The 25,860-nt window shown below is 36.7% G+C and overlaps 1 protein-coding gene across 12 annotated transcripts in view; it reads right to left on the bottom strand.

The window, feature by feature from the left end:
* The window catches only part of FAM184B (family with sequence similarity 184 member B), a 50,196-nt gene that overhangs the window by 2,490 nt on the left and 21,846 nt on the right, over positions 1 to 25,860 (bottom strand). For 7 of the 12 annotated variants that reach the window (XM_090139620.1, XM_090139624.1, XM_090139621.1 and 4 more), the window contains 9 exons: positions 22,053 to 22,811; positions 17,487 to 17,624; positions 8,676 to 8,888; positions 7,280 to 7,433; positions 6,042 to 6,154; positions 5,441 to 5,625; positions 1,273 to 1,390; positions 1,007 to 1,108; positions 219 to 424 (listed from right to left, as the gene is read on the bottom strand). In XM_090139620.1, the coding sequence (XP_089995746.1) occupies positions 219 to 424; positions 1,007 to 1,108; positions 1,273 to 1,390; positions 5,441 to 5,625; positions 6,042 to 6,154; positions 7,280 to 7,433; positions 8,676 to 8,888; positions 17,487 to 17,624; positions 22,053 to 22,811 (1,988 nt within the window). The other 5 variants (XM_090139626.1, XM_090139631.1, XM_090139627.1 and 2 more) reach the window with 4 other exon arrangements.

Raw genomic sequence — 25,860 nt, 5'->3', positions numbered from 1 at the left:
CTCCCTTTGTATCTGGCATGCTTGCAATGACAAGATCTGCTGAGCAGTTATTAGTCTACATTTGCAGTTAAATTCTGGGTCTATCTAGAGAAAATTGATCACATGGAATTCACTAAGAGACAGAAATCTTGCAGCCCTGTAATGTGCTTGAATGTCTACAAGATTCAGAATACAAATTCACTGAAATTCTTGGAAACCACATCAAAATAAACAAATACCTTGTGGAAGTGCTGCTGTCTGAAGTCTGTGCTGTTGGAGAACCCACTCTGAGGCATCCAGGACTCTGGTCTAAGCTTGTTGATTTTGTTATTTGAGGAGCACCTCTTTTTGACCTCAAGTCACCACTCAAAAAGCTCCTTGCGTAGGAAGCTAAATTTGGTACACTGACAACACGACTGGGCACCTCAACTGGTCTCTTCTGCTGCTTTTTATCATAAAAGAAAACTGTATCACACACACGTTTTTCACACTTATAGTATAAAAACAGGTGGAAAAAAAAAAAAAGGGCAACGTGGGAAGAGCATGCAAAAATGAAGTTTCTCATCTTTTTCTAATTTAGAATACATTCTCTTTCCAGGGTATGCTGTAAGTATCCATGGGGTTAGGTAGTCTGATTAAAACAACCTGTATATTTGACTTTGAGGTTTTAGATATACACAGAGCTCAGTTAGGTGCTGACCAGGGACAAACTGCAAATAGCACGAACCAAAATTCAAAATCCTTCTTGATACATACAACATCAAAGTAACTTCCAGTTACTCGCAAACGATAGTAGTGCTTAACCCAGTGGAAGACTGAGCTGCTTGAGAATCCACTGCTTTGTATTTGCTTAAAAACTTGTACCAATGCACTTCTGCTGAGTTTGTTTTACTCAGAACCTGCTCACAGGTGAGGCTACTGGAAAGAATTCTACTGAATAACATTACTATAGGTTCTGGTTTTCTGTATGACTCGAATAGGGGCAAAACATCATGATCTGTAATTTTAATTGAATTACCTATCTTACCTTCATAGGAGTCAAACATCCTGGATTAGGGGTGAAAGAAAAAGATCGATTTCTGTAAGATTCAGTACTGGCTAAAAGTGAATGCTGAAATTTTCTTCCTTCCTGATGGAAAAGAAATTTATATGTCTCTTTGGTGCGTAAACATATTTATGTTAAAGACTTGAAGAGCAGAGAGAAAGTATCAATCTGAAGCAATGTGCAAAACACTGAACAGTGCCTTCAAACAGATGCCAAAATATGTACGTACATGTAAAAGTATATCTTACCACCAGCTGCTTAATAATTTCTTCTCTCTCACTTAGTTTATCTTGCAGGCAGCTTATAAGGTGTATATCTTCTGGTCTGGACTCTGATTTTCTTGTGTTTTCTTCTAATTTTTTAAGCCTGTGTCAAAGAAAGGATGCAGACCAACAAAAATTTTCCTTAGGCCAGGTTCAAGAGATACCTGAGTTGTAGTTTAAATTCCAAGACAGGGACATAGTTAGAAGTCTTCAATAGAACAGTACTTTTAAAAACAGGCATGTGTGCATAGATTATATATAAACACAGAACACTGTGGAGTTCCAAACCAAATTGCCTACCCACTGTAAAAGCCAGCCCCAGTAAAATACTAATTAATCTTGCACATCATATTAACTATCTAGTTTACTAATGAGAAAAATCCGTACTGCTCTATCTATTCATATCTGTATCTATCTACTGTTCTCTTTCTGACCCAATAATTTTAGAGTCTACACTCCAATTCCAACCATATTTGACTGAGGTCTCAGAAATACAAGTTTCCTATAACTTTTATTTTAAAAAGAGGTTTGGATGGTCTGCTGCTTTTGTGAATCCTGTAAGGCAAAGCCTATAGTAAAATTTCTGTTCTTTAAAATGCCTCAATCAAGGAAAAAGATTCAAATTAGAATTTACACCTTCTTAAAGATGGTGTGGAAACATGTTTGATTAAACCATGAAAAAAACAACCGATTATTTCATCAGCCAATTTTATGAATTTTGCTGCTCAAAAAGCTGAGAGCCATGAAGTTCATACAGTGAAGCCATACAGTGAAGTTAATTACAAAATACCAATCACGCTCTTTTTTTTTTTTTTTTTTTTTTTTTTTTTTTTGGGTGAGAGGAAAAATTTGAGTAAGAAAAACCCCAATATTACACTTTTGATTTAGTGTATCTCACAGTTTAGATATGAACATATAAATGTTCAAAGACCTACCTAGTTGCAAGAAGGTCTCTGCTGGTGCTATGCTGCACAGCTGAGATTTGAGTAAATGACAATGCCAACAACAAAGGCTATTTGTGGGAGGCCTCTAACATACAGCCTGAAGAACCACAGAACTACTTACATCCAAAAAAGGCTGCAAAATGCATCTATTTACATAATAAAGTGGTGCTTGCAGTTCAAGAATATCCTGAGAAATTTGCAAGGGAGTGAGAATGAGCAAGATGATGGATCAAGGCCTCTGGAAGCATTTGTGACGAAGATGATTTTATACATCATAACATTGTAAGATGCTAAGTGCAGTGTTTAATTTATTATTCTAAAACTGTATAATGGTTTCCTTTAAACAGTAATCAGTTTATTACAATGCATCTGTATTTTTGTGTTTGCAAAGGAAAAACCTATACTTTTTTTTTTAAACTATTTTTTTAAACTATTTTTTAAAAAACTATTCCAGTGCTCATCATATTCTACCCATAAGTAATTTAAATATATACATACAGTAGGAATAATAATAATTTAAAACAGAACTCATTGCCAGTATGAGTCACAGCTTATTTAAATGACATACCCAGCTTCTAAGGAGAAGCTCTTTGCTTAGAGATGTGCCTGAGTGTTGTTGAAATCGGATAACAGTTTTGTTTTCCTTCTGGTGATCTTGTTTTAGTACATCCAGTTCTTTTTTATGTTTCATTTCGTGGTCTACTACCAGTAACCTTTCATTAGTATTAAAATATATCTGAATTCTCATGTTTTAATACTAGTTTATTAGTAGCATGCAGTTTTCAGGTCTTTTAGTGACTAGAAAAGCAGCTAACAGCACAGCTCTGGGGCTTCTGCTGACTGATCTGACTTCATCACATCACTTGCAGTCTGAGGCTGAACCACACTAACAGTGAGAAAGAGACAAGTTCTTTGGAGAAGAAGCACTTGTTCTGCAACCTTCAGGACGTGGAGGGGTTTTTTTATATGATAGTAGTGGCATTCTGTCTATGGTTAGTTTATACATCAAACCTAATGGTCAAGTGTGACAATAAAATATAGGAATTCATATTAAGTAAAATTGTATTGGAATCTCTGAGATTTTAAGATGAGACTTTTATGCTATATTTTGATCCCATTCTAAACATCCAACATTCTAAAATCCACCATTCTAAACATAGCAAGAAACAGTATAGAAATGCCTTCACATTGTCTTTAACAGACAATTTATTTTGAAAAATACTATTATTTCATTAGCACCATCAATCGAAAACTAAAAATGCCCAATACTTTTTTGAGCCCATCCATAACATTGCTTTTTGTTGCCAACCCCCAAGATGAAATACATTTACTGAAGAATCATATTATCTTACTGCCTTTTGTTTGCTACTGTTTTGTCATACCCTAGAGAAACTTTTTCATTTGGGGATTTGTTTTCCCATTAAAAACAAACAAACAAAAAAAACCTTTCACTGTTCTGATCCTAATCCTTATAGAATGTTTCTGTCCCTGAGGTGGAATTCTCACAACTGAGGAGAACAGAAAAGATTACTTAAAGCAGATTACTGGCTACACTTACTTGGCAACAGTAGCAATCTTAGTTTTAAATAATCAGATACAAAAATTTGGCAAATTTTGCAGATAAAAAGCCACAATGACTAGAAACAACTATGTAATTTAACAGCAGAAACAAATATATAACTGAAGACAAGGTCACTGTTGTTAAGGTTACAGTAAAAAGCTGTTATTTTTATACACTCACCAATTTAACTATTGCCTTACCTAAATTACTGTCCCTGCAAAAGCAAAACAAGACCTGCAGGCTAATGTTCCACATTTTCTATCAGTTAATCTCAGAACAGCTGTATCAGATGCCTATGACCATTTGAGCTCTTTGATTTTCTCCTCTTAGTTGAAGGATTTCTCCTTACATAATTCCCATTAATGCTGCTGCTGTTTACTACAGTAGAGCTACACCATCTATCCCCCTGTAAAGATTATCCTCCAGCCCAGCAGCTTTACCATTTTGAGGCCTTTTAGACCTCATCACTGACATGTGACTAATTCTTCTCTTCATGAACAGAAGCTCTCAACTCCTCCAAGGCAGCTGGAGGGCACTGATGAAACTCTGGTTGCATTTTTTTCTGTTGATCTTGTTTCAAAAGCTTAAAATGAAAGATGCTTTCAAGTATTCCTCCAAAGAGTGCAAAGCAAAAAACTTTCTCTCTCATTCTTTAAATATCCACCAACTGGTAGACAGCAATAGAATTACTCTGGCCACTCTGACAGCCTGCAGAGAGACATCTTATCCCTTGAGTGCATTTCTCTAGACTATGAAGCACATAATTTAAAAGCTCCTTTTATGTATATAGCTGGAGTAGTGAGGAGCATACATTCCACACAACTGCAGAAATGAATTGTGCCAGATCCCTCAATCCCTTTGCAAAGAGAGTGTGTTAAATATTATGACCTAGAAACTTCAAAGGATTCAATGGCCATAGAAATGTATTGGCCAACTGCAATCTTGTTTCCCACATAAAAAGTAAGTACTTCAGTTTCTTGTGAGGACATGGGGACACTGCTACTACTGCAACATAATGCATGCTCTGAGCCTGTGGCTCAGGATACTAATAGGATGCAGTCCACCTTCTACAAAGACAGGCAAGACTATGAGTTTGCCCTTCTGTGCCCTGACAGCATGTTACAGGTTCAGACTTCTACGAGCACAGAGGCTCTGTCAGTTTCTGCTCTGACTGCCCTCACTCTGCAGGGCAAAGCTGGCTGCTACAGCCATACTAGAGTCATACAGAGTACATACAGCATTCTCAGGTGTTGCTTTTACCATTGGTTTCAGCTACAGAGAATGGATTTAAAAAACTAACATTTATTCTCAGAGACTTCTACATTTTTTTAATAGGTCTTGAATGACTTTGGGATTTAGTGTTTCCAATTCAAATTCAGTCAACATTATGTGGCTTTTTTCCTGTCACTTCTGTGAGGCCACACTGAACAAATTTCTCTGTGATGTAGAACTGAACAATTATTTCAAGTGCTTTTCAGTATGGTTGGAAAAAAGAATATGATACTACTGGTTTTGCAGAACTCCCAGCATCTATAAGTAAAATTAGTACTTGAGAAAAGAAATTCTAACATCACAGTTAGAACATCTCTAATGCTAGCTTCAATAAAAGACTCCCTAGATATCATTGTGAAATGAAATTAAGGCAAACCTTTTGTGTTGTCTCTCCTTATCCTGAAGCTGTGCAGATTCTTGCTTCTGTGTCTCCAACTCAGTACTGAGTAATTCCATTGTGTCTTTCAAAAGTAAGTTCTCTTTCTTGAGCTCAGAAATTTCACTCTGACATTTTTCCAGTTCATCATGAAGAGATCTGATCTGGCTCTGGCTGCTTCCTTCCTAAGAAAAAAAGAAAAAACTATTTATTCATAGCCTCTTATTATTTAACCTGAAGACCTCACTAGACTTGCGTGCATTGATTTTGAGTGAAGTGATTTATCAAATTTATGTGAAATTCTATGTGCATGACAAAATCTGTGATAACATTTTCCAAACATGCATTATATTCTCCATAAAATATATATTTTTTGTAATGTTCATTCATTTAATTGTGTTGAAGACTCAATCTTTAAATGGAAAAAAGTCTGCCTATAGGGAAAAGCTGATAAGCAAGGTTAACATTTTTAAGTATGACATGAAGAAAGGAAACTGACTGTATTTCTGCAAGATAATGTTATTATGCTTGGAGAGAGAAAAGTGATATTATTGCTTTCAGAAAACATAATAAGATAATGAAGTAGGAATTGGATTCTTGCCTGTTGCTTCTTCAAGGTCCTCACACTCCTCAACTCCATTTGGAGCTCTTCTATTTGTTTTTTGAGATTAGTGCATGATGTTTGTTGCTCAGAAATTTCTACCCTTAGAGATCCTAATAACAACCAGAGAGATAATAATTAGTGCAGTCAGAGCCAGGTGGGCAGGGGAGGCAGATGTAGACAATGTTGATGCAAACATTAATACATTACATTTTGCTTTCTCCCTTGGTGCCTTTGCCATTAGTAAACAGTAGTAGAAAAAAGGAGCACACCCTCTCTGGTAAAAGGCAAGCCTATTAATAGGCAACTCAACTAAGCATTAGCACAAAGATGCAGAGCTACAACTGCAACAACTCAGTGTCAGAGATGTAAGGTCTGTGTCAGCTGTTTTTCAGACTAAATCACTGTAATTGCTTCTTCTAACCTTGGACTTAACTGCCGCACTCTTGAGCTTCATTGTAAAGTCCACTGCTGTTTTACAAAAAGCCATAATGAAGGCTGAGAGCTCTGTGTTATCGAAATGCAACACTTAAATAAGCAGATCTGTCACGTACTACTATTTTGTAGACTGTGTAAAAGTTTCAGGATGGATCAAGTACTAGGATAAATGTTTGCTTCTCTCATTCTTACAATTTCCCTTGAAAAAGCAGAACATAAATTATCTATTGAATGTATTAACTTTAGAGAGCAACAAATCTTTCTAATAAATTTGAATGACTGAAAAAAAGCAAGAACAGATCCTCTTTATACTTGAAGTACTTCTAAACTATTATTTCTATAGTTAAAAAGCATTTTATAAATGAGCTTTAATAACCTGAATGTAGGCTTGGAGATATTACACGTTCTCATATGCAGTGTTCTGTTTAGATCTGAACTATTCAGGGAACTTTGAAAACTGAATAAAGAATATGTATGGAGCCACAGATCTCTACTGCTGAACTCAGCAGAAAGACCTGAATCACATATAATAATTCTCCACATAGAAAAAAAGAGGAAACATATATACTAACTACAATTTTCCTATTCAATACATCCATTATATATACTTGTATGCTGTATACAAGCTGCTGACAGCATAGTGAGGTCAACAAACAAAGGCTACGTATGTATTGCTGGAAGTGTAGGGTATGGGAAAGGAGATGATGCAGAAAATGGGAAGGAAAATGAATGGGTTGAATACCAGCATTTCAAAGCATATCATCAAGCAGTAGGAGCTGTGTATGTATAAGACATTATACCTAGCAACAGAGTTTGCTGCTTCTGTATCTGCTCGAGTTCATCCTGTAATTCTTTCTTTGCTCTCTCTTCCAAGGTTTGCATTTCCAGCCTATGAGACTGATGTTGGATTTTGAAAGTCTCATTAAACTCCTTTTTCAAACGCTCTTCTGCCTCCTGTAAGCAAATACCCCCCCAAAAACAAAGTAGTCAGAGCCTACATATCACCTTGTTTGTTTACTTGTAAACCTGGATGAATCTGGTCTTTCACTGCAGAACTTTTATTATTTTCATCATCATTTTATGTGACACTTCATCAACATAAGAATAAAAATGACCAGAAAATGAAAAAGAAAACTTAAAAGGGACAAGATAAACTATCACAATATCTTCTATTAGATTTGCTGTGCAAAATGAAATAATAACACTGACATACTTATTTGGCACTAAAAAGATGTTTTACCATTCACCAAAGTCCCAGATTTGACCTGAATACCTTTTCTTATCACACTGTGTCAGACAAAGGCTTCTATCTTTCATTTAGTCTTTCTTGGACAGAACTTCCCACCGTCACTGGAAGTGCTACTGATACATTGCTGGAGTAGTTGCTCTGTAGTGGCTCTGAGAACAAGCTCCTATTACCAGTTTCATTTTTATTAGCTCCTGTCTCCAGCTTGTTTTGATAAAGCTGGAATTTGATTCTCAATATGTAAACAAGATATTAAATCATTTTTATAGGGGTTTTACCAAATGCATTTACAAAGGTTTTCCCTAACGTATGTAATATAAAAAAGAGACATACTAAATCCATGCTACAAGTGCATGTAGATTTTTAAGCTTTTTTTTCCCACTTGAACAGCTACTTACATTCAGTACCTCATTATACTGCATTAACATTTTGTCACTGAAATAAATCCCCTTGAACCTTTAGAAGCTTTCGTTATCTACTTATAGAATTCATTTCTTGAAAGCATCTAAGCCAATACTCATTGCTATACATGCATACTATACTTCTTTTACACTATTTATATATAAATGAATAATAGATGAAAAATAATAAAAAGTGACTCCTATTAATATAACACTTAGGAATTCCCTTGTATTTGTGAAGCAGAGCACACCTAGAAGAGTTTACATTCATCCTAGCCTAACTATAGACTAGGATACAGTATTTTATAGAAATAATTTCATTCATACTGTGATCTCAGTAAAAAAAAAGTTAAAATGAAAACACCACCACCACAAACCAACAAAAAACCCAACCCATAAGATAAAAAGGTTTCAAAATCACAGAATAGCTCATTATGAGCCACAGTGGCAGCATATAGTTAACAGGTAAAAAATGAGCTCATACTCAGAGGTTTCTAACATTGTTTAGCCCATGCATCTGTTTTTCTAACTCGTATCTCATAAACTGACCTTGAGTTCCTGTTTTTTGTTTTTCTCCAACATTTTTAAAACTTTCTGATGTGATGCTTCCAGCTGCAGTTTAACATTCTGTTTTTCTTTAATGGTGTTTTGAAGATCCTGCAAAAGCTTTTCCTTTTCTTTGCTGGACTGCAGATTGTGTTTCTTCAGTGATTCCTTGAAATTATCTGCTTGTTGGTCTAATATTTGCTTCAATTGAGCCACCTACCAGAAAAGCAAGAAAGGATTAATGGCTACACTAACAATGGAGAAGAATTATGTAAATCTGAGTAAATTCTATGATTTTGTGATGACCCGTGAAAAATAGATTTCAGTGAAGAAGGGAGCTAAGTGATTTTTTCCAGATAGCCAATATAGTAATCCAGAATGGTTTTACTCAACTGAAAATATTCAAAGATAAATTTTAAAAGCTTTTTTTTTTCATAGCAATGCTATTTAGTAAGAAACTTTGAATTCATCATTTGAAACATATCATTTAGAAATTTAACTTTGTTTCTTTATTTAAAACGACAGCAACACTTCAAATAAAACATTAATTAAAACTTACAACTTAAAGACACTCTTGAATTTTCCTTCAACCTTTCGTTGCTTTTTAATTTGATCAACAAGCAGAAAGCAAATGATTTGTGCAGCTTTAATGAGTACTTAAAAAAAAACCAAACAACTGAAATCACTCCTTCCGAAGAACATCTTGAAGCATTGGAAGCAAGAAAAATACAACGCTTCTTAAAGTTCTTTTGGTAGGCAGATACCCCATCAAAGAGAATCTGGTGAAACAATAACATACCTTTCGCATACACTGCTTTTTGTCCATCAAGTACTTTTCTTAAATTAATTCTTTTCAGATCATCTTCATCTTGTATACAGAGCCCATAGTCCAACTGGCACAACTGGGGTACAAATCTGGAGGCAGGCTTAAGACTGAGCTTATTGTCAGCATTGAGATGTAGCTGTGAGAGTCCATTTCTAATGTAGTAGACTAGAACTAATGGAAACAGGAATTCTGCACATCACACCAGCTGTTTTTTTTTCCTTCCTTTCTTAGCTTAATTACTAAATACAGTAGACATGTCCGTAGTAGCGGTCACAAAAGCAGAGCTCTCTTTATAAGAATAATGTTGTGAATTTTATATTTTTTCAGGGGGAAGAGAAGAATGAGTCTGCTCTCTTTCCTATTCAGTAGGTTTTTAAACATTCACCAGCAATTTGTATTTGCCATCCTTCCTAATTTCATGAACATCCTGAACTTTCTTAGAACCTCAGAGTTCTTTTGCATGAAAGGAAAATGCATACCTAGTAAGGTCAATTCACATTCTTGCTGCTGTATCTTAAGCTTCCAAGTCTGCTTTCTCACTTTCCATGCCTCCTACAAAACCTTTACCTCTCTTTTCTTTTCAGAAGCATGTGAAAGAGTATATGTCTGTACTTCATGTTTTTCGTACTTGTACTTTCCAAACATAGAGAAACTGAAATCAAACTGTGAAAGGGAGAAGTTTGCTTACAATTTCATATGATTCAAATGATAAATCACACACTGCTCATATTACTTTAATGGTACAAATTACATAACACACATCTACAAGCTGGATACAGATTATAAGCGGAGACTCCTTCACGTTCTTGCTTTCATATTAATACATGTTCTTTTTCTCTTCTTCAGTATTGCCTTGATTCCCCCCTCCCCCCCCCCGCCTTAAATTGCAAACAGATTGCTAATTGAGGAAGCACTTAAGCTAGTTAAACAGTTGTTTGTAACTTCAGCTACACAGTCATGGTCCCTTCCCATGCAGCATCGCAAAATCTGAACGAAGCATCATTCACATTTCATTCTTACAGCGCATTCCAGCGTATTTTGTGTTACACACAAAAACAGAAAATACACTGTGCAAAAAGCCCTTACTTCTCACTAACTTTTTGGCCACAGGCAGCATTGCACTATGTAAAGGGAGATAAAAACAAGTTATGCCATATTTCCCCAAATCCTAGGAATACGTTCTCATGATAACTAAATATATTCCATTTTATGGCTCTTTTCTTCCTAAAGTCAGTTGAGCATGCTGACTTCTTTTCTCCAAAGGATATATTCTCCTTCCCTCTCTTGAGGCCCTTCTCCATTCCCAGATGGACTGCAGCCCCTATTCAAGTACTCTCAAACCCTATACTTCTCACACAGGTTCCCTGCACAGACCAGTGAGATCTACAGAACAGTGCTGAGAAGGCTCAAAATGCTGCAAAACAGCTATAAGTGAGTCGCTGTTCCATTTTTTGAGTATGGTTATGGCTGTACAACTGCAGTTCTCTACACAGGCCAGTTTACTGTACTACTTCTACTTAAATAAATTTGCTCTTTCCTTCAAATCAAAGTCATTTTTCTTTCTCCAGTTAATTGATGGTGGCCATTACTGATCATCACTAATCTTAAACTTTTTCCCTTTGAACTGCCTCCAACAGTCTGCTCACAAAGGACCAAACCAGTATTGTGGTTAACACTGATATCCTTTACCAGATGGGGCAGTGCACTATATTTGAACTTCAAAGTTTCTTAGCTTATCACTGATATTTCATGTTCTGAGATCTACAGCAGTATCAGTAATTTAGACACGACAGAAGTCTGCAAGCAGAGATGAATTTTGTTAACAACAACCCTTTAGCAAACTTGGGAAGCTTTTTTCTTCTTGGTGGAAAAACTCAGCGATCAGTAAAACTTCTTGAGTTGAATCAGGCCAAAGGAAGTGTTTTTGAATGTACAAGTCAAAATGAAAAGTTAAAACACATTCCCGTCAGACTGAATTCAACATATTGTAAACTTAAATTATTTTACCACCTACATAGAGGCCAGTGACTTTATTCACAGCACACAAGGGAATAAAAGACAGCAATGTTGGTTCTGCTGTGCATATGTAAGAGAGAAAGCAAGCAGGGAGGCACAGGAAAAAACAAGGGCAAGAGAGCATGTGCATGTACACTGAATGCAAGTGGGATACTTACCCAAGTGATGGAGGCCTAGGTTGTCCAATGACAACTTAACACACAAATGAAGAAGTGGCAACACGAGACATGATCTTATAACCCAGTGAAAAGGGAACACTTTAAATGGAGAGAAAGCTGGCAGAAGGGAAAAAAAAACATGATGCCCAGCTCCCCCACACTTCATGGGAATGCTAGGTTGGTAGACAAGAAGAAAACAAACATTCCTTCACCAACTGTTATGTGAATCACGTCTTTTTCTTGTTCTTTTATAAAAGCCAGAAAATAAGTTTTACCATCTCCCAAACAGATTCAAACTCACTTGGCATTTTTAATTTCCTATCTGTTTTGGATTGGCAATTTTGAAAAAAAAAAAAAAGCCATCAAGTTTCAACCGTCCCTGACTGCGAGTTTAAGTCAGGGACAATCTTACATTTGTTTGTTGGCTTTTCCCTTTGTGTCATTCCACTAGTTGTCTGTACAAGAGAAGAATTGATTAACATTAATCTTAAAAATATTGTCTTTAATGTGTCTATATGATAAGATCTGTCTGTGGGCTGGATGTACACCAAAAACAAGCAGATGCCAGAGTCACTTGCCAACCATTACCTTCATTTACAGAGCTGCTGCAACTTTTGTTTATGATTTTCCACAAAGTAAACTGTAAATCATGAGAGGTAACCAAATGACATCTCATTTTGCTTCTCACTGTCTTCCAAGCAAAGAGAAAATAATCAACTATCAATAGAAGACATAAGTTTCAAAATATTTCAAGTCTTTCAGTTTTAATTATTTTATAACCATAATTATATGTGTTTCTTGATTCTCTTGAAGCACCTCTTAAAGTCTAATAGCTAATGGGCAAAAATACTGGGCAAATATATGGCTGTGCATATTTGCCCTCTGACTTCTTTGCTTATTTCAATTCTGTGTTTCCAGATTCTATGAGTATTTGAAGCCTCACTCTACCAGTTCTCTCCTTCTTATATTTGTTGTATCTAAGCATGAGCTCTCAAAGGCAAGATTTAAGTTGGAATCAGAGAGAATATTTTGACTTACCATATCTTTTAAGTAGAAAGATTTCAATACATTGCTAGAGTATGAATTCATATAAAAGACTTAAAACTGTCTTTTGATGTATTATACCACATTTGAGAGTTTGTTCAGAGAGACAAAATAAGGCACTCAGATCCTACTCAGTTTTACTCATACTATGCTGCTGTTACATCAAAACAGTAACACAGTAGAAGTAGTAACAACATAATAACAAAATGCTATTTTATTGCTGTCTTAAGGCTTATTTCAGTTACAGAATCACAGAATGGCCAGGGTTGGAAGGGACCTCAAGGATCATGAAGCTCCAACCCACTTGCCACATGCAGGGCCACCAACCGCCTCATTTAATGTTAGACCAGGCTGCCCAGGGCCCCATCCAATCTGGCCTTGAACACCTCCAGGGACAGGGCATCCACAACCTCCCTGGGCAGCCTGTTCCAGTACCTCACCACTCTCTCTGTAAAGAATTTCCCCCTGACGTCCAACCTAAATCTCCCCTCCCTCAACTTAAAACCATTTCCCCTCATCCTGCAGTTATCAACTCTTTCAAAGAGTTGATTCCCCTCCTGTTTGTAGGCTCCCTTTAGGTACTGAAAGGCTGCAATGAGGTCACCCCGCAGCCTTCTTTTCTCCAGGCTGAACAAGCCCAGCTCCCTCAGCCTGTCTTCGTAGGGGAGGTGCTCCAGTCCCCTGATCATCTTCATGGCCCTCCTCTGGACCCTCTCCAACAGCTCCCTGTCTTTTTTGTACTGGGGGCTCCACACTTGGACACAGTATTCCAGATGGGGCCTCACAAGAGCAGAGGGGAACAATCACCTCCCTGTCCCTGCTGGCCACTCCTCTTTTGATGGAGCCCAGGATACCATTTGCCTTCCGAGCTGCAAGGGCACACAGCTGGCTCATATTAAGTTTTTCATCTATCGAGACCTTCAGGTCCTTCTCCACAGGGCTGCTCTCAAGGACCACTCCTTCCAGTCTGTAGAGATGCCTCGGATTCCTCCAGCCCAAGTGCAAAACTCCGCACTTTGCCGTGTTGAACCTCATCAGGTTCACCTCAGTTAAGTTCACAGTTAACTGCTTTCCAAGATTTATGGCAAGTCCTGACTGGAGGGACAGGAGCAAGCACAACAGGCACACCTCTATGCTGTGATTATTTGATGATACTCACAAGCCTGCCACCAAGGTTCTGATGAATCCTGCCCTTCTATTTTATGTACCTTATAATTCCAGAATAGTCTCTTTACAGTTGTTGAACAGATCCTGTGGTGCAAAAGTAAGGGATTGGAGGACTGCAATTAATTAACATTCAGTCCACATGGGACTTTATATCTTTCCTTCCAAGGCACCAAATAGGTGCAAATCTGGCTTATTTATCAAGAAAAAAAAAAAAAGTCAGTGATATGGAAATACTGCAGTTTTGAAGCGAGTCCCCAGAGAAAACTAATTATCATGATTCTGTCTACTCTGCACAGTACTCTGTCAGCCCAACCAAAAATATGCCTTATGCTGCTAAGCAAGCTATTTTTAGATGTGAAATATCATCCAGGTTAGAACTGGATTAGTAACAGCACATTGCCTCATCTCTGAGGCGGAAGCTCTGGGCTGAGCCACTGCAAAGTTCCCAGCTGGGAATCATGCCTTCAGTGAAACATAATGTGATATAGTAAATGGTTGTTTGTTGGCTGTGAATAGCCAAATATCTATAAAAGGAAAGTACTGTATGTTGAAACTACTACGTTTCTCTGGTGAAGTAATTTCAATTGCTTAGAGGCAATATCTCTAAGAAATTGGTTCAGAAAATAACAAAAAGAATACCAACAACAATGCAAATTTTTGCTTCAGAGGAACCATTTCTATTTTCACCCCACTGTTAGACTGCAAGATGCACTGAATTGTTTTTTAGTGCATTTGTTCACACTTACATGATGTTGTGAATGTAACATACAATATGATGTACACTATATTACTTGCCTTATGTAGTTAGCAACAATATTTTCTCAGCACCTCTTGCACCTACTGTGAACTCACAGTATCACAGGACTAGCAGATAGGAAACAGGCTGCTTCTCCTGTTGTTCTGGCCTGAATTCATGACTTCAAGAAAAGTAATTTAATGGCTCACTGCTTTACTTTTTGCATCTGCAAAACCTGAACAATAATTATTTCAAGAAATAAGCCTTTTGATTTCTTTGAGGCCTTCCAATAGAATATATATGCATAAATATATGCAATATTATCAGGTTGGACAGTACCCACCTCTTTCCCTTATACCTCAAATCTGTACAACTTTCAGGTACTACATACTCCAGCATACCACGATAAGTTTTCAGCTTTGAATAGACTAGGATATTCTTTTCTCTTAAGGGAAGTTTAGAAAAGGATAAAGATGACTGATTTCTAAGAACCTGCATGTTGTATTAGATGCAAGGAAGTCACTTGGATAGACCAACACAAGTTGGATTGACATGACGTTCTCCCAGTGAAGAACACTGTAGAAAACAGTGACATGCAGATGTGTAATAAAACCTAAAACCAGGACATAGCTAGAATTTTAGAGCATTAAGAACTACATTTATATTCTGCATTTGTAACACTGCATAATGGATAGACTGTCAGAATGCAACTGTTTGATACCAAAGCATGTATAACTGCATTACAAGTGAAATGAAAAAGGACTATACTTCATTCAGAACTATCACGGCTGAATGGGGAGAAAAGCAGATGTTATATAGTAAATGACCACAACACATGCCGTGATTGCTGAAATATACCACACACCAAGTAGTATAAAAGGAAGGAGAAAGTGAAAGCAGGTGGGAAACAACATCTTGCTTAGGCTCCTGATGGGTCTATCTGTCCTTTTTCTGACTTTGAACACCAAAAGAGGTCCTATTACAGCCACTGAAATTACAAAAACCAGCTGAGAAAAATCTAGGGTTTCATCTCTTGCTGAGCTATTGCCATGCAAGATCCTACTGAACTTCCTGGAAGTGAAACTGCATAGAGGCAGTGAAGATACAAAGTGACGGAAATTACAGTCCGTCAGTCACAACAGTGGTTATCTCTAATTCACTAGTTCAACAGTGTCAGCTACCTAACTCCTATTGCTGTCCATTACTTTAAACTAAACAGGATTTTTGGTATTTGGGAATATTCTGATTTTCTTTGGTAACATTTTGGCTTCTTAAAACCCAGATTGACAGGAAAAAGTAGAAAAAAATTGTCATGATGAAAGCACTCTTTACCTAGTTAAGTAATCGCTTTACAGCGGTTCTGTTTTTGTTTTTTGTTTTGTTTTGTTTTTGGTTTTTATTTTTGTTTGTTTTGGTTTTTGTTTTGTTTTTTTTTTCAGAAAATTATCAAATCATGACATTTTATTGTACAAATATTTTGGCAGATAAAGTAGTCTGGAAAATTTGCATTGCTTGGTCTGCACCTAACTATACACACAGGTGGATAATTTAATAGCAAAACATCTCAGGTACTCATTTCCAGATTAGTACATGTTAGCAGATTTCTATTGCAACTTAGATATAACTGGAACAGGGAATAGTACATAAGGCACGTAATCCTAAAAGTTACTTTGGAGTCATGATGTTTTTCTACTTCATTTTTGATATTGAGAACGTAGACACGTAAATAATTGCTAATATATAAACTTCTGCATGCTCTAACCTGCTTCAGTCACCCCATCAGCTACTTCATCAGGCAGGCAGAGCAAAAATAATGAGCCACTCAATCTTTTTTACCATTCAATTTTCTTGCTTAAGGAAGCAAGCAAACAAGAAAGCCCTTGTCATGGTTTTATGTTTTTTGGTTTTCAGTATTCCACATCAAAACATCATGCACTGGAATTAAAGTGTTAATGCTCCAATTCCAGGTATCTATTCCTATACATTACAGAAGTCATGGGATCTGACCCTTCCAGGTGGGGTGGTCTCTTACTGCCTGGCAGTGGGTGCTGGAGGGTGCTTTCCTAGCGGTTCCAAGCTTTTCAGGTTTGACTCTGTCTCAGGAGCTCTCTCTCTCCTACCTTATTTGATTTATTAGTCTCTATTTCAATTAGACTGCATTATATTGTGTTATCTTGCATTCCGATAGTTAGTAAAATAAGTTTTCCTCCATAGATTGTTGCCGCTGTTTTTTTCCTCCCTCCTTCCTTCCCATTTTGTGGGGCTGGGGGGGTGAGAGGGGGGGGGCAGGGGCCTACTACCCCATGTCACAGGGATAGATTGATCTAATTAACTCCGTGACAGCCCTTTTACATGTCTACACACACAAACAAGAACAAACAGAAGATGATTTCAAATCCACATAGCCCCATACGTAGACAGTCAGAGTCACCATCCAACACAGAGCCAAATTCCTTAGCATAAAGCCATAATACAACACCAAAGAGTGGTATATTATGAAATTTATCAAAATAAATAGGCATGTCAAAAATCTTCATAGACATTAAGGAGCAGTGTTTTTTGTTATTTCTATCGTGCATATTTTCTTGAATGACAGTGACAGCAAACATGATTATACAGAATTATAGAATTGTTTGAGTTGGAAGGGATCCATAAAGGTCATCTAGTCCAGCTTCCCTGCTGTGAACAGGGACACCTACAGCTGGATCAGATTCCTCAGAGCATGGTCCAGCCTGACCTTGAACATCTTCAAGGATGGGGAATCCATCACATCTCTGGGCAACCTGTTACATATGTAATCAAGAATCTTACAGAAATAAAAATGAAAAGCCCTTTTATTACTAATTTACATTTATGACTAAGCTTACCTCAAGTGAAGAGTTTTGAAGCTTCCCAGTTAGGGCTTCTTTTTCTTTCTCTAGTTGCTTTATTTCACACTCAGATTTTCTTTTAAATTCCTCTAGCTGCGTCTGGAGTTCCTTAAGTCCAGAAACAAAAAAAGAAGACTACACAATTTACTCAAGATATCCTTAGTACCTTTCTGCAACACTTTAAGAAGAGATGATTATAAGCAATAATATTTGTTGCCTAGAAGTAATAAACATCTACTGGTATGCCTTTTTTTTTTTTTTTAAACTAAATTATGAAATGATCAGCATTTAAGTTTGATCTGACTTGTGTGAAGAGCTTGTCACATCATTTTAAGTATACCTTGTACAAACCCAGCCTCATAAAACAATACTGCATGTAACAGATAAAGTCCTTCTAGTAAGGCTTACAGTTGATCGTGCAACTATGTTCCTTGAAACACTGTATCTTAACACACAGATCTCTCACAGCCAGATAAATTAATTTACTCTCATAGATTCCCTTATGAGAAGTGGTACTGCATAAATGCATGAACTTCAGCAGTTTCATAAACAGAAATGAATTCTTCTGAAGAGCACTTAACACAATTCCCAATCTCAAGAATCGGGAAGGGACTACAGAACATAGCATTAAGTGACAGGACACGTCTTTCACGACTTCAGAACTCATCTGCAAGAGTTTTGATTATTCGCAAAGAGATCTTGAACTTGGAAAGGTACAGCAGCATTAAAACTGAGAAAAACAAAAAGCAACAATAGAGGTCTATAGAACACTTGGCCAGTCTGATTGTTCAGTTCTACAATCTGCTCTAATACATGTTTATTTCTTTTGTCTAATAAGATCCTGAGAAACACATCATACAAAATACAGTAGATGAAGAATAGATTTGGCCTTAATTTACACTCTAGTTTGCTACACTGAGGTGTGAGCATCACTGCACATTAAAGCACATGCTTAAAATTAAACACATTTTCCTACATTTTAATGCATTTCTGCCCCCATTTGTGTTCCTACTGCACAGAAACATTACAGACTGCAAATCTACAAAGGACTCATGCTGCTAGGTAAGATAACAGAATTTATCACAGTGAGCACTTCTCATGAAGGTGGAATTCTCTGAAGAATGTCTTAAGTCAATTGTTGCTAATGTGCACCGCTCAGGATACTTGTCTGAATCCACAAAGACAATCATTCTTTGTGACTTAACTTAAATAAGGTCATGCATACACACTTATGTTTTCATTTGACAGTGGTCATGTCACTAAGAACACCTGCATTCCAAATCCACTTACTAACACTTTTTAGAATTAGCTCCTCAGCCTAAACAATGCCAAATTTTGATTAAATCAAAGGATTTGAGTATTTCACAGCAGAGATCCATGGAAATTTAAGTCAGAAATTGGAATATACCCACAATGCATATTTCTTCGGGAGGGAACTCACATTTATCACTCCAACTGTCACATGAAAAGCATGTAATTCTAAGTGTTGCTAAGAAGGCAGTTTGTCACATCAAGGATAAAGTCACCTTCCTGCCTCTGGAACTTTTTGCAGAAATACATCAGCTTGACATTTTTTTCCCCTCTATTTTTTTCTTTTCCTCTCAGTAAGACCATAGCAAGAAAATCCTTGCATTTTATGATTCAAAATGCCTCCAGTGAGGATAAATCAAATGATGTCACTGTGACCAATAAGATTAAAAACAGATGAATTAGAGCATCTATAAATAGAACACTTCTACCTCCTGCTTTTTTCAGCTTGCTTGAAGTTTTAGATTAACTTGATTACCTTCATATGCTTCATTATGAATCTTCCAACCCATTTAACAGCCATTCCTTCAGACAAGTCTTTTCCTTATGGAACTGATAGTTGCCTTTACAATGTAAGTTCTTTGTGTCTTTTAATTCATACCTTCTTTTTAATTAGCTATGGCTTCCACTATTTATAAATCACATTGGTTATATAACTTGACAAAACTAAGGTAGAATTCTGGGGACCGTCATTTTGTAGGGAATACTCTATTTCAGTGGGTATTCTCTGTTGAAAAGTACTGTATTTTAGTAAACAATATTGAACTATAACCATTCAGGGTTGTATGACTCATCTTCAGTCTAAGTCTGGTTGGTTTTTTGTTTTTTTTTTTTTTTTTTTTGCTATTTCGCTTCAGCTTTGGGTGTGTGTCTCATTTTCAAGTATGGAGGCTTCCTCAAGGACAACTTCAGATCTTTGGAAAAGTACAGAGGGTGATTTGGCTTTTTGTTATGTTTCCAACAGCAATTCTAATTTTACACAGTGCTAGCATTAACAGACTTTCAGGTATTAAATATATATTTCTGTATCTATATATACATACACACACACAGAAGGTTTGTGTCTGGACAATCAACAGGGGAAAACATTGTACAGAGGGAATTCTCAGGATACAAGCAGTCCTCATTGTACTAACTATTTCTGTTTAGTTTTCCAGAAGAACAGACTCCGTTCTCTACTAAAAATAATAATTTTAAAAGTTTGCATTTCAATTTAACCTCAACAGAGAAAGTCTGACTTGTTTCCTTACACTTTTTAGTTACAGAAGTTGAATGCTATTCTGGTCTAGATCAATTTCACTTTAAGGATATCAACAGTTTCTTTGCTATCACTGAGCAACTCTTGAACTTGAAGTTATGACCATGAGTCAGCATTCCATTGAATGAGCCTGGAGGTCTAAGAATCCCACAAGACTGATTTCTATAGAATAACCCAAAAACAGAAAAAACATTGCAAGAAAAATGACATTGATTCAGTATATTTTTGCATGCTGTGCCTTTGAATGTTTAAGAGCAAACCACCTGATTAAGCTCTCACATGTGTTCAGAGCCTCTCTTATTTTGGCTTTGTTTGGCAGAAGTCATTTGCTGCAGTTGTACTATTTGATGTTTTTGTTCATCTACTTCATTTGCAGCTTTGCTCTGGGAATTCAATAGAGCTTCCCAACCTTCCACAGAAGAAACATTTGCATTTCAAATAGCATAACTAACTTGCAGAATTTCCAATGTGAATGACTAACAAGGGAAATAATTCAGAATGACATTAATGAGCATTTTACCTGCTTTTTGCAGGATCTCCTTCTGCTGAAGTATATTCCTCTCTTTGACTACACTTAGATCTTCCTCCACATTTTTTTGATCCCAGAATTTCCTACTGTATTCCCTTAAGCTACACTTCAAAATCCTAAAATGTGTATTGTGCTTTACTATATACATTCATTTTTTTGTTATCTGAAATAATCATTTTCTCTTTTGGTGCAGCTGCATTATAATGATCTTTCACCAAAAGAGCTTGTTCAAAATAATCTTTTTCTCTTCCATGCACTTAAATTATCTCTGCTGCCAGAATATTTGTATCATGGAGCCATTGGCATCATTGTAAGGTGAACACCCATCAAAGAGTTACCATCTAAAATATGCCTATAATTACTCTAAACTTGGAACAGGCCATAATTCCTTTAGTTTCCTGACAATTTGTATTAAAGGTTAATAAATGAGATTTCTGATGAAATTCATTTTTCCTTCGTCCTTGATTACAGTTGTTTCACAAATATACACACTGGCTAATAGTGATTATGTGAATAAAATGTGACAATTAAGTGAAGAATATTTATAAGATCTTAGCAGAGAGAAAAGTCCAGTAGAGAGACATGTTCAGATTTTTTTAATTTAATGTCTATACATTCCATTTGAAAATCTGCAGGTGGAGTATTTATGCTGTCTGAAAATGGAGTCAGAAATACACTAAGAAAAACGCTAACTTTTTTGCAATCTTATCACAGTGGAAAGCACAGCCGCATATTTTCTGCTGCTCAAAGAACTGTGTTTAGCCAATGTATCTAAATCCCTAACAGTATTTGCCATCAGTGGAGTTAACAGCACACTGTTCCCACTCCATGTCCTGGTTTCAGCCCAGATAGGGTTAATAGCACACTGATGTTTGGTCACTGCTGAGAGATGAGTGCTTGCCAACCACTGGCCACTGCTACAGTGGCAAGGGGCAAGTGGCACGTGGGCATGGGATGGATGCACCTGCTTTGAAGATTCAAGGCAATGTTCTAAGCTGGTCATAATTCAGCCTTATTTCACAGTCTTAGAAGATCTGAAGTGTACATGGGCCGAGTGAGTATATGTCTATCAGAAAAGATTTCAGTTTTATCTAGCTGATACTAAATGTAAAAATCAAATCATCACAGACACTATTCGCTTAATTCCAGCTTCTACTGCATTCTAATTTTTATTCCTGAAACACTGTGTTTCTTACATTGTTAAGCAAAAAAATAAATCACACACCTAAATTCTCATGTTTCCATTGTTCATTACTCCTGAATGCTATTTACTAATTAATCATCTTAAGTCATTCTTTAAAACTCTCTGCACTATAACCTTCCATTTGTCCCAAGTCTCAAGCACTGCTCTAATACTTACAAAGCGCTTGACTCAAAATGAAACTTACATCTCTCCTTCCCCAAATTTTAGAGAATTATAATTTGCACTTTAATAGGCAGAGATAAGGATCACAGTCTTGAACTTTACCTGTATTCTTTCTTTCAGCTTCTGGGAATGTTTCTTCCTCTCATTTATCTTCTGGCTTTTCTCCTCTAGGTCTGCCTCCAGTTTCTTTACCTGCTGCATCCAAAAACCTTTCTCAGCCTCTGAGCAATTCCTTTGCTCCATTTCTCTTTGCTGATGATGATTCTTTGTTTCTGTCATAGATTGCTGTGTAGACTTTTTCAAAGACTCTCTTCCCCTCTCACAGGAAGCTTGCAGTTGATTTGTTTTTTGAGTATATTCTTTAATTGCTCCTTGGTTCTCACTCCTCAGATTTTCCATTTCATTTACTAGAACTCGTCCTTCCATGCTGAATTTTTCAGCTAAAATTTCTTCATTTAAATTTTCTCTCCTAGATAATTTCCATTCATTCAGTAGTCCATCACTCTCATTTAAATGCAGAAGTTTGTTTTCAAAGCCTGCATTGGTATCTATTGTATCTGTGGATAGGGCCACGTGAATGAGTTTTACTTCTGCTCTTGGTTCCTTCTCTTCCACCTGCTTCCTGCACAATGTTAACTCTGCCAAGGCTTCTTCCTTTAGTTTCCTGTGTTGTTCTACTGCAGTTTCAAGGGCTTGAATATGTTTTCTCAGCAACTGCTCTTCTTCAACTTTGCTTTTGTACTGGAGAATTGTTTCCTTCATCTCAGCAAGAATGTGCTGAACTTCTTCTTCATGAGCTTCTTTCAGAGCCTGTATACTATCTTCATGTTCATCATTCTTAGTGTTCAGGGCATATATCACCTATACATGAAGAAGAGCAATAGGAGATAATAGAATCTAGTAAACAACAGTGTTATAAATTCAGTTGCTATATTTACCAAAAGAACTACACCACTATTAAATATTTTTTGCCTTTTTTTCCCACTAGCAACAGAAAAGATAATTACAAACTACAAATCCTTACTGAGAAAGAAGACAATACTGTGAGATTTTTTTTTTTTTTACAGATTTTTTTTTTTTTTTAAGAGAATGCTTTTTTTTCCTCTTGGCAAGTTATTACCTCATACATCAGGTTTAATCTTTCATACAGAGCCCCTCCTCAAGCTAACTGACTCACATTAGTAGTTCAATTCATCTCACCTTCATTCCAGCAGCACCTTCTGCCACACTGCCTTTAGCATTATCAAGTGCTGAGCACCTACAGTGGCAGAAGTCCAGAGCCTGTGTTGTATAAAGCCTGAATGTTTTTCCTGGATTACTGAATTTGCTTGGATGTGTTTAACCATTTTTTTGTGCTGTTTGTACACTGAATAACTTATTCCATTTCAGTTATCCATAAATGAAAACAAACAAATATATCTTGTGCAAAGTTAACTTCCTCTTTGGCAATAACGAAATAAATCACAGAATCACAGGGGTTGGAAGGGACCTCAAGAGATCATTGAGTCCAAACTCACTGCTAAAGCAGGCACCTTGCAATAGGTTGTACAGGTCTTGAATATCTCCATAGAAGACTTCACAACCTCTCTTGGCAATCTGTTCCAGTGCTGTCACCCTTACCACAAAGAAGTACTTCTGCGTGTTTGCACAGAACATCCTATGTCAGGTTTCATGCCGTTACTCCTTGTCCTATCGTTACACACCACATAGAAGAACCTGGCTCATCCATTTGTTTCCCATCTCCCTTCAGATATTTATAAACATTAAATCAGATCCTCCACAATCTTCTTTTCTTGAGATTACTCAGTCTTTCCTCATGTGGGAGATGCTCCAGGCTCTTTAACATCTTTGTGGCCCTCCACTGGATTCCTAGGAGATTCCTGTCTTTTTTGAACTGGGGAGCCCAGAACTGGACACAAATATAGGAGCTGTGAAGAGTCACAAATGCAAAACATGGTCTGGATACATTTCTAGATAAACATGTGGCAAAAGACAGTAATGACATCATATTCTAGAATACAAGCAGAGAAGAACTCATAGCCTACATTTAAATATATGTATTGTTTGACCTTAGATTACATGTTGTAAATATTTCTGTTATTTTGATAATTTTTTTCTATGAAACAGAAATAGTTGCAGGATACTAAGCAGAATCCTTCTCACTGCAAATGGTTACTGAAATCCCACTACAAACTTTTTTTTAAACCTCCTCAGGAAACAGACTTAACACTACAAGGAAAATGTTAATTTTGCCTGTGGCTTTAGAATGACCAGTAATTATCTCAGGCAACTCTTCTAACTAACTAGGTCAGAAATGAGTGATCACATCTCTGTATTTGATTCCAACAGCAAAACAAAAGATAAGCATTAGAACACCCAGCCTTTGTGATTTAAAAACTTCTAGCCTTAGCAATGAATTTATCTAGTAAATCCACCTGTCTTGTATTATGTCATATTTGGTCTGACAGTAGAATTTGGATTCCTCCAAAGTCTGACTTAATTGCCAAAGTTCCTCAAATTCCTCTGAGCATTACTACAAATTCGAGACATTCTACATTAATGGTTATCACCAACGCCTTAAATGAGTCATCTAAAAGATCTGGGAGAAACTCATCTCCCTGCTCTCTATCAGTTATTCCTATCCATCTGTTCAGTAGTGGCTAGAATCACAAGGAAGAATTCTCACTTGAAAATTCATGGCTTTCAATTTAATATTCAGGCTTGACTGTTGAAACCAATTCTTCAGTATCTTAACCTTCTTAAAAGATTTAATTTTCAGAGGGCTGCTGGCATGTACTTTCTGAAATTTAAGCCCCTCATAAATGCCTTTCACTCCCTACTGAATATAGCAACTGCATTCCTATTCCAGCCACCTCATTTAAGAGACTAGAGTTATGTGTAGATGAATCTGGGAGTTTATGTGCATTCTGCTGTAAGGAAAAATATTGAAAAATTATTTCAACACCTGCACACTGTAGTGTACACACTGCTGACTAATGTGGTACAAGACTCTCAACAGCTGTGTTGATAAACAGTTCTTTAAAAGTATCTCTAAAATGGATTGGTTAGAGAGCATAGAGAATTGCCTTCAAATGAAAGGAGCACTAGTTCACTCCATGAGTAACCAGCTTAATAGCAATGGCAGCCAGTTCTCTAAATGCATTTGGGTATTGTACTGATTTTACAACAACTGAGTTATATGACAGGTTGGTAAAAACACTATTACACAGTATACACCACCAGAGCATTATCTGCACAGTGAATGTGTCTAATTAGCCCTATTTTATTCTCCTAATGATGTAAATCTAAATGGCATTTTATTTCCCTTCTGCTTTTCTTTATGCTGCAATAAAATAGCAAAAGATAAAATAATCAGCTCTACCTTATTAACGAAGACAAAGGTAAAGTATTCAAACTCAAAAAGACATCTGTATTCCTACAGTAGCATTAACAAATACTATTATTACAGTAGCTTAACTACCGTAATTAAAGAAACCGGTTCTAGCAGGTTGCCTTACTAGCTGAATAAGAATTGAGACAGTTTGGTATGGAAAATAAGGATGATAAGAAGCAGATAAAGGATTGCAGAAGGTCATCTTTTGGGCCCAAGCTAGTATACAAATCTTTCCTGACTGTGACAGCCAGGAAAACAAAAGAAACAGAAGGAGTCTGGATCCTAATGCCATAAGTTAACTAATGAGAAAAGGCCCTGGAGAGGGTGCCAAGCAGAGGAACTCCTGGCAGCACCTCAAACAAAACTGGGAAGGAGACAAGTTTCAATTGCTAACTAGCTTGTTAATCTCAATGAGGCATCATCTCCTGTTCAGTAGTAGCAGTAGTATCTTTTTTTCTTCTCACTAGCAAAAGAAATTGTTTCACTGAACTCTTATTTTGTATATTTCCCAAGGAG

The sequence above is a fragment of the Phasianus colchicus genome, chromosome 4 (genome assembly GCF_987193195.1).
Source record: "Phasianus colchicus chromosome 4, bPhaCol1.hap1.1, whole genome shotgun sequence".
Lineage (NCBI taxonomy): Eukaryota > Metazoa > Chordata > Aves > Galliformes > Phasianidae > Phasianus > Phasianus colchicus.
Note: the sequence above shows the minus strand (reverse complement) of the source record. Positions and strands in the feature narration are given on the sequence as shown.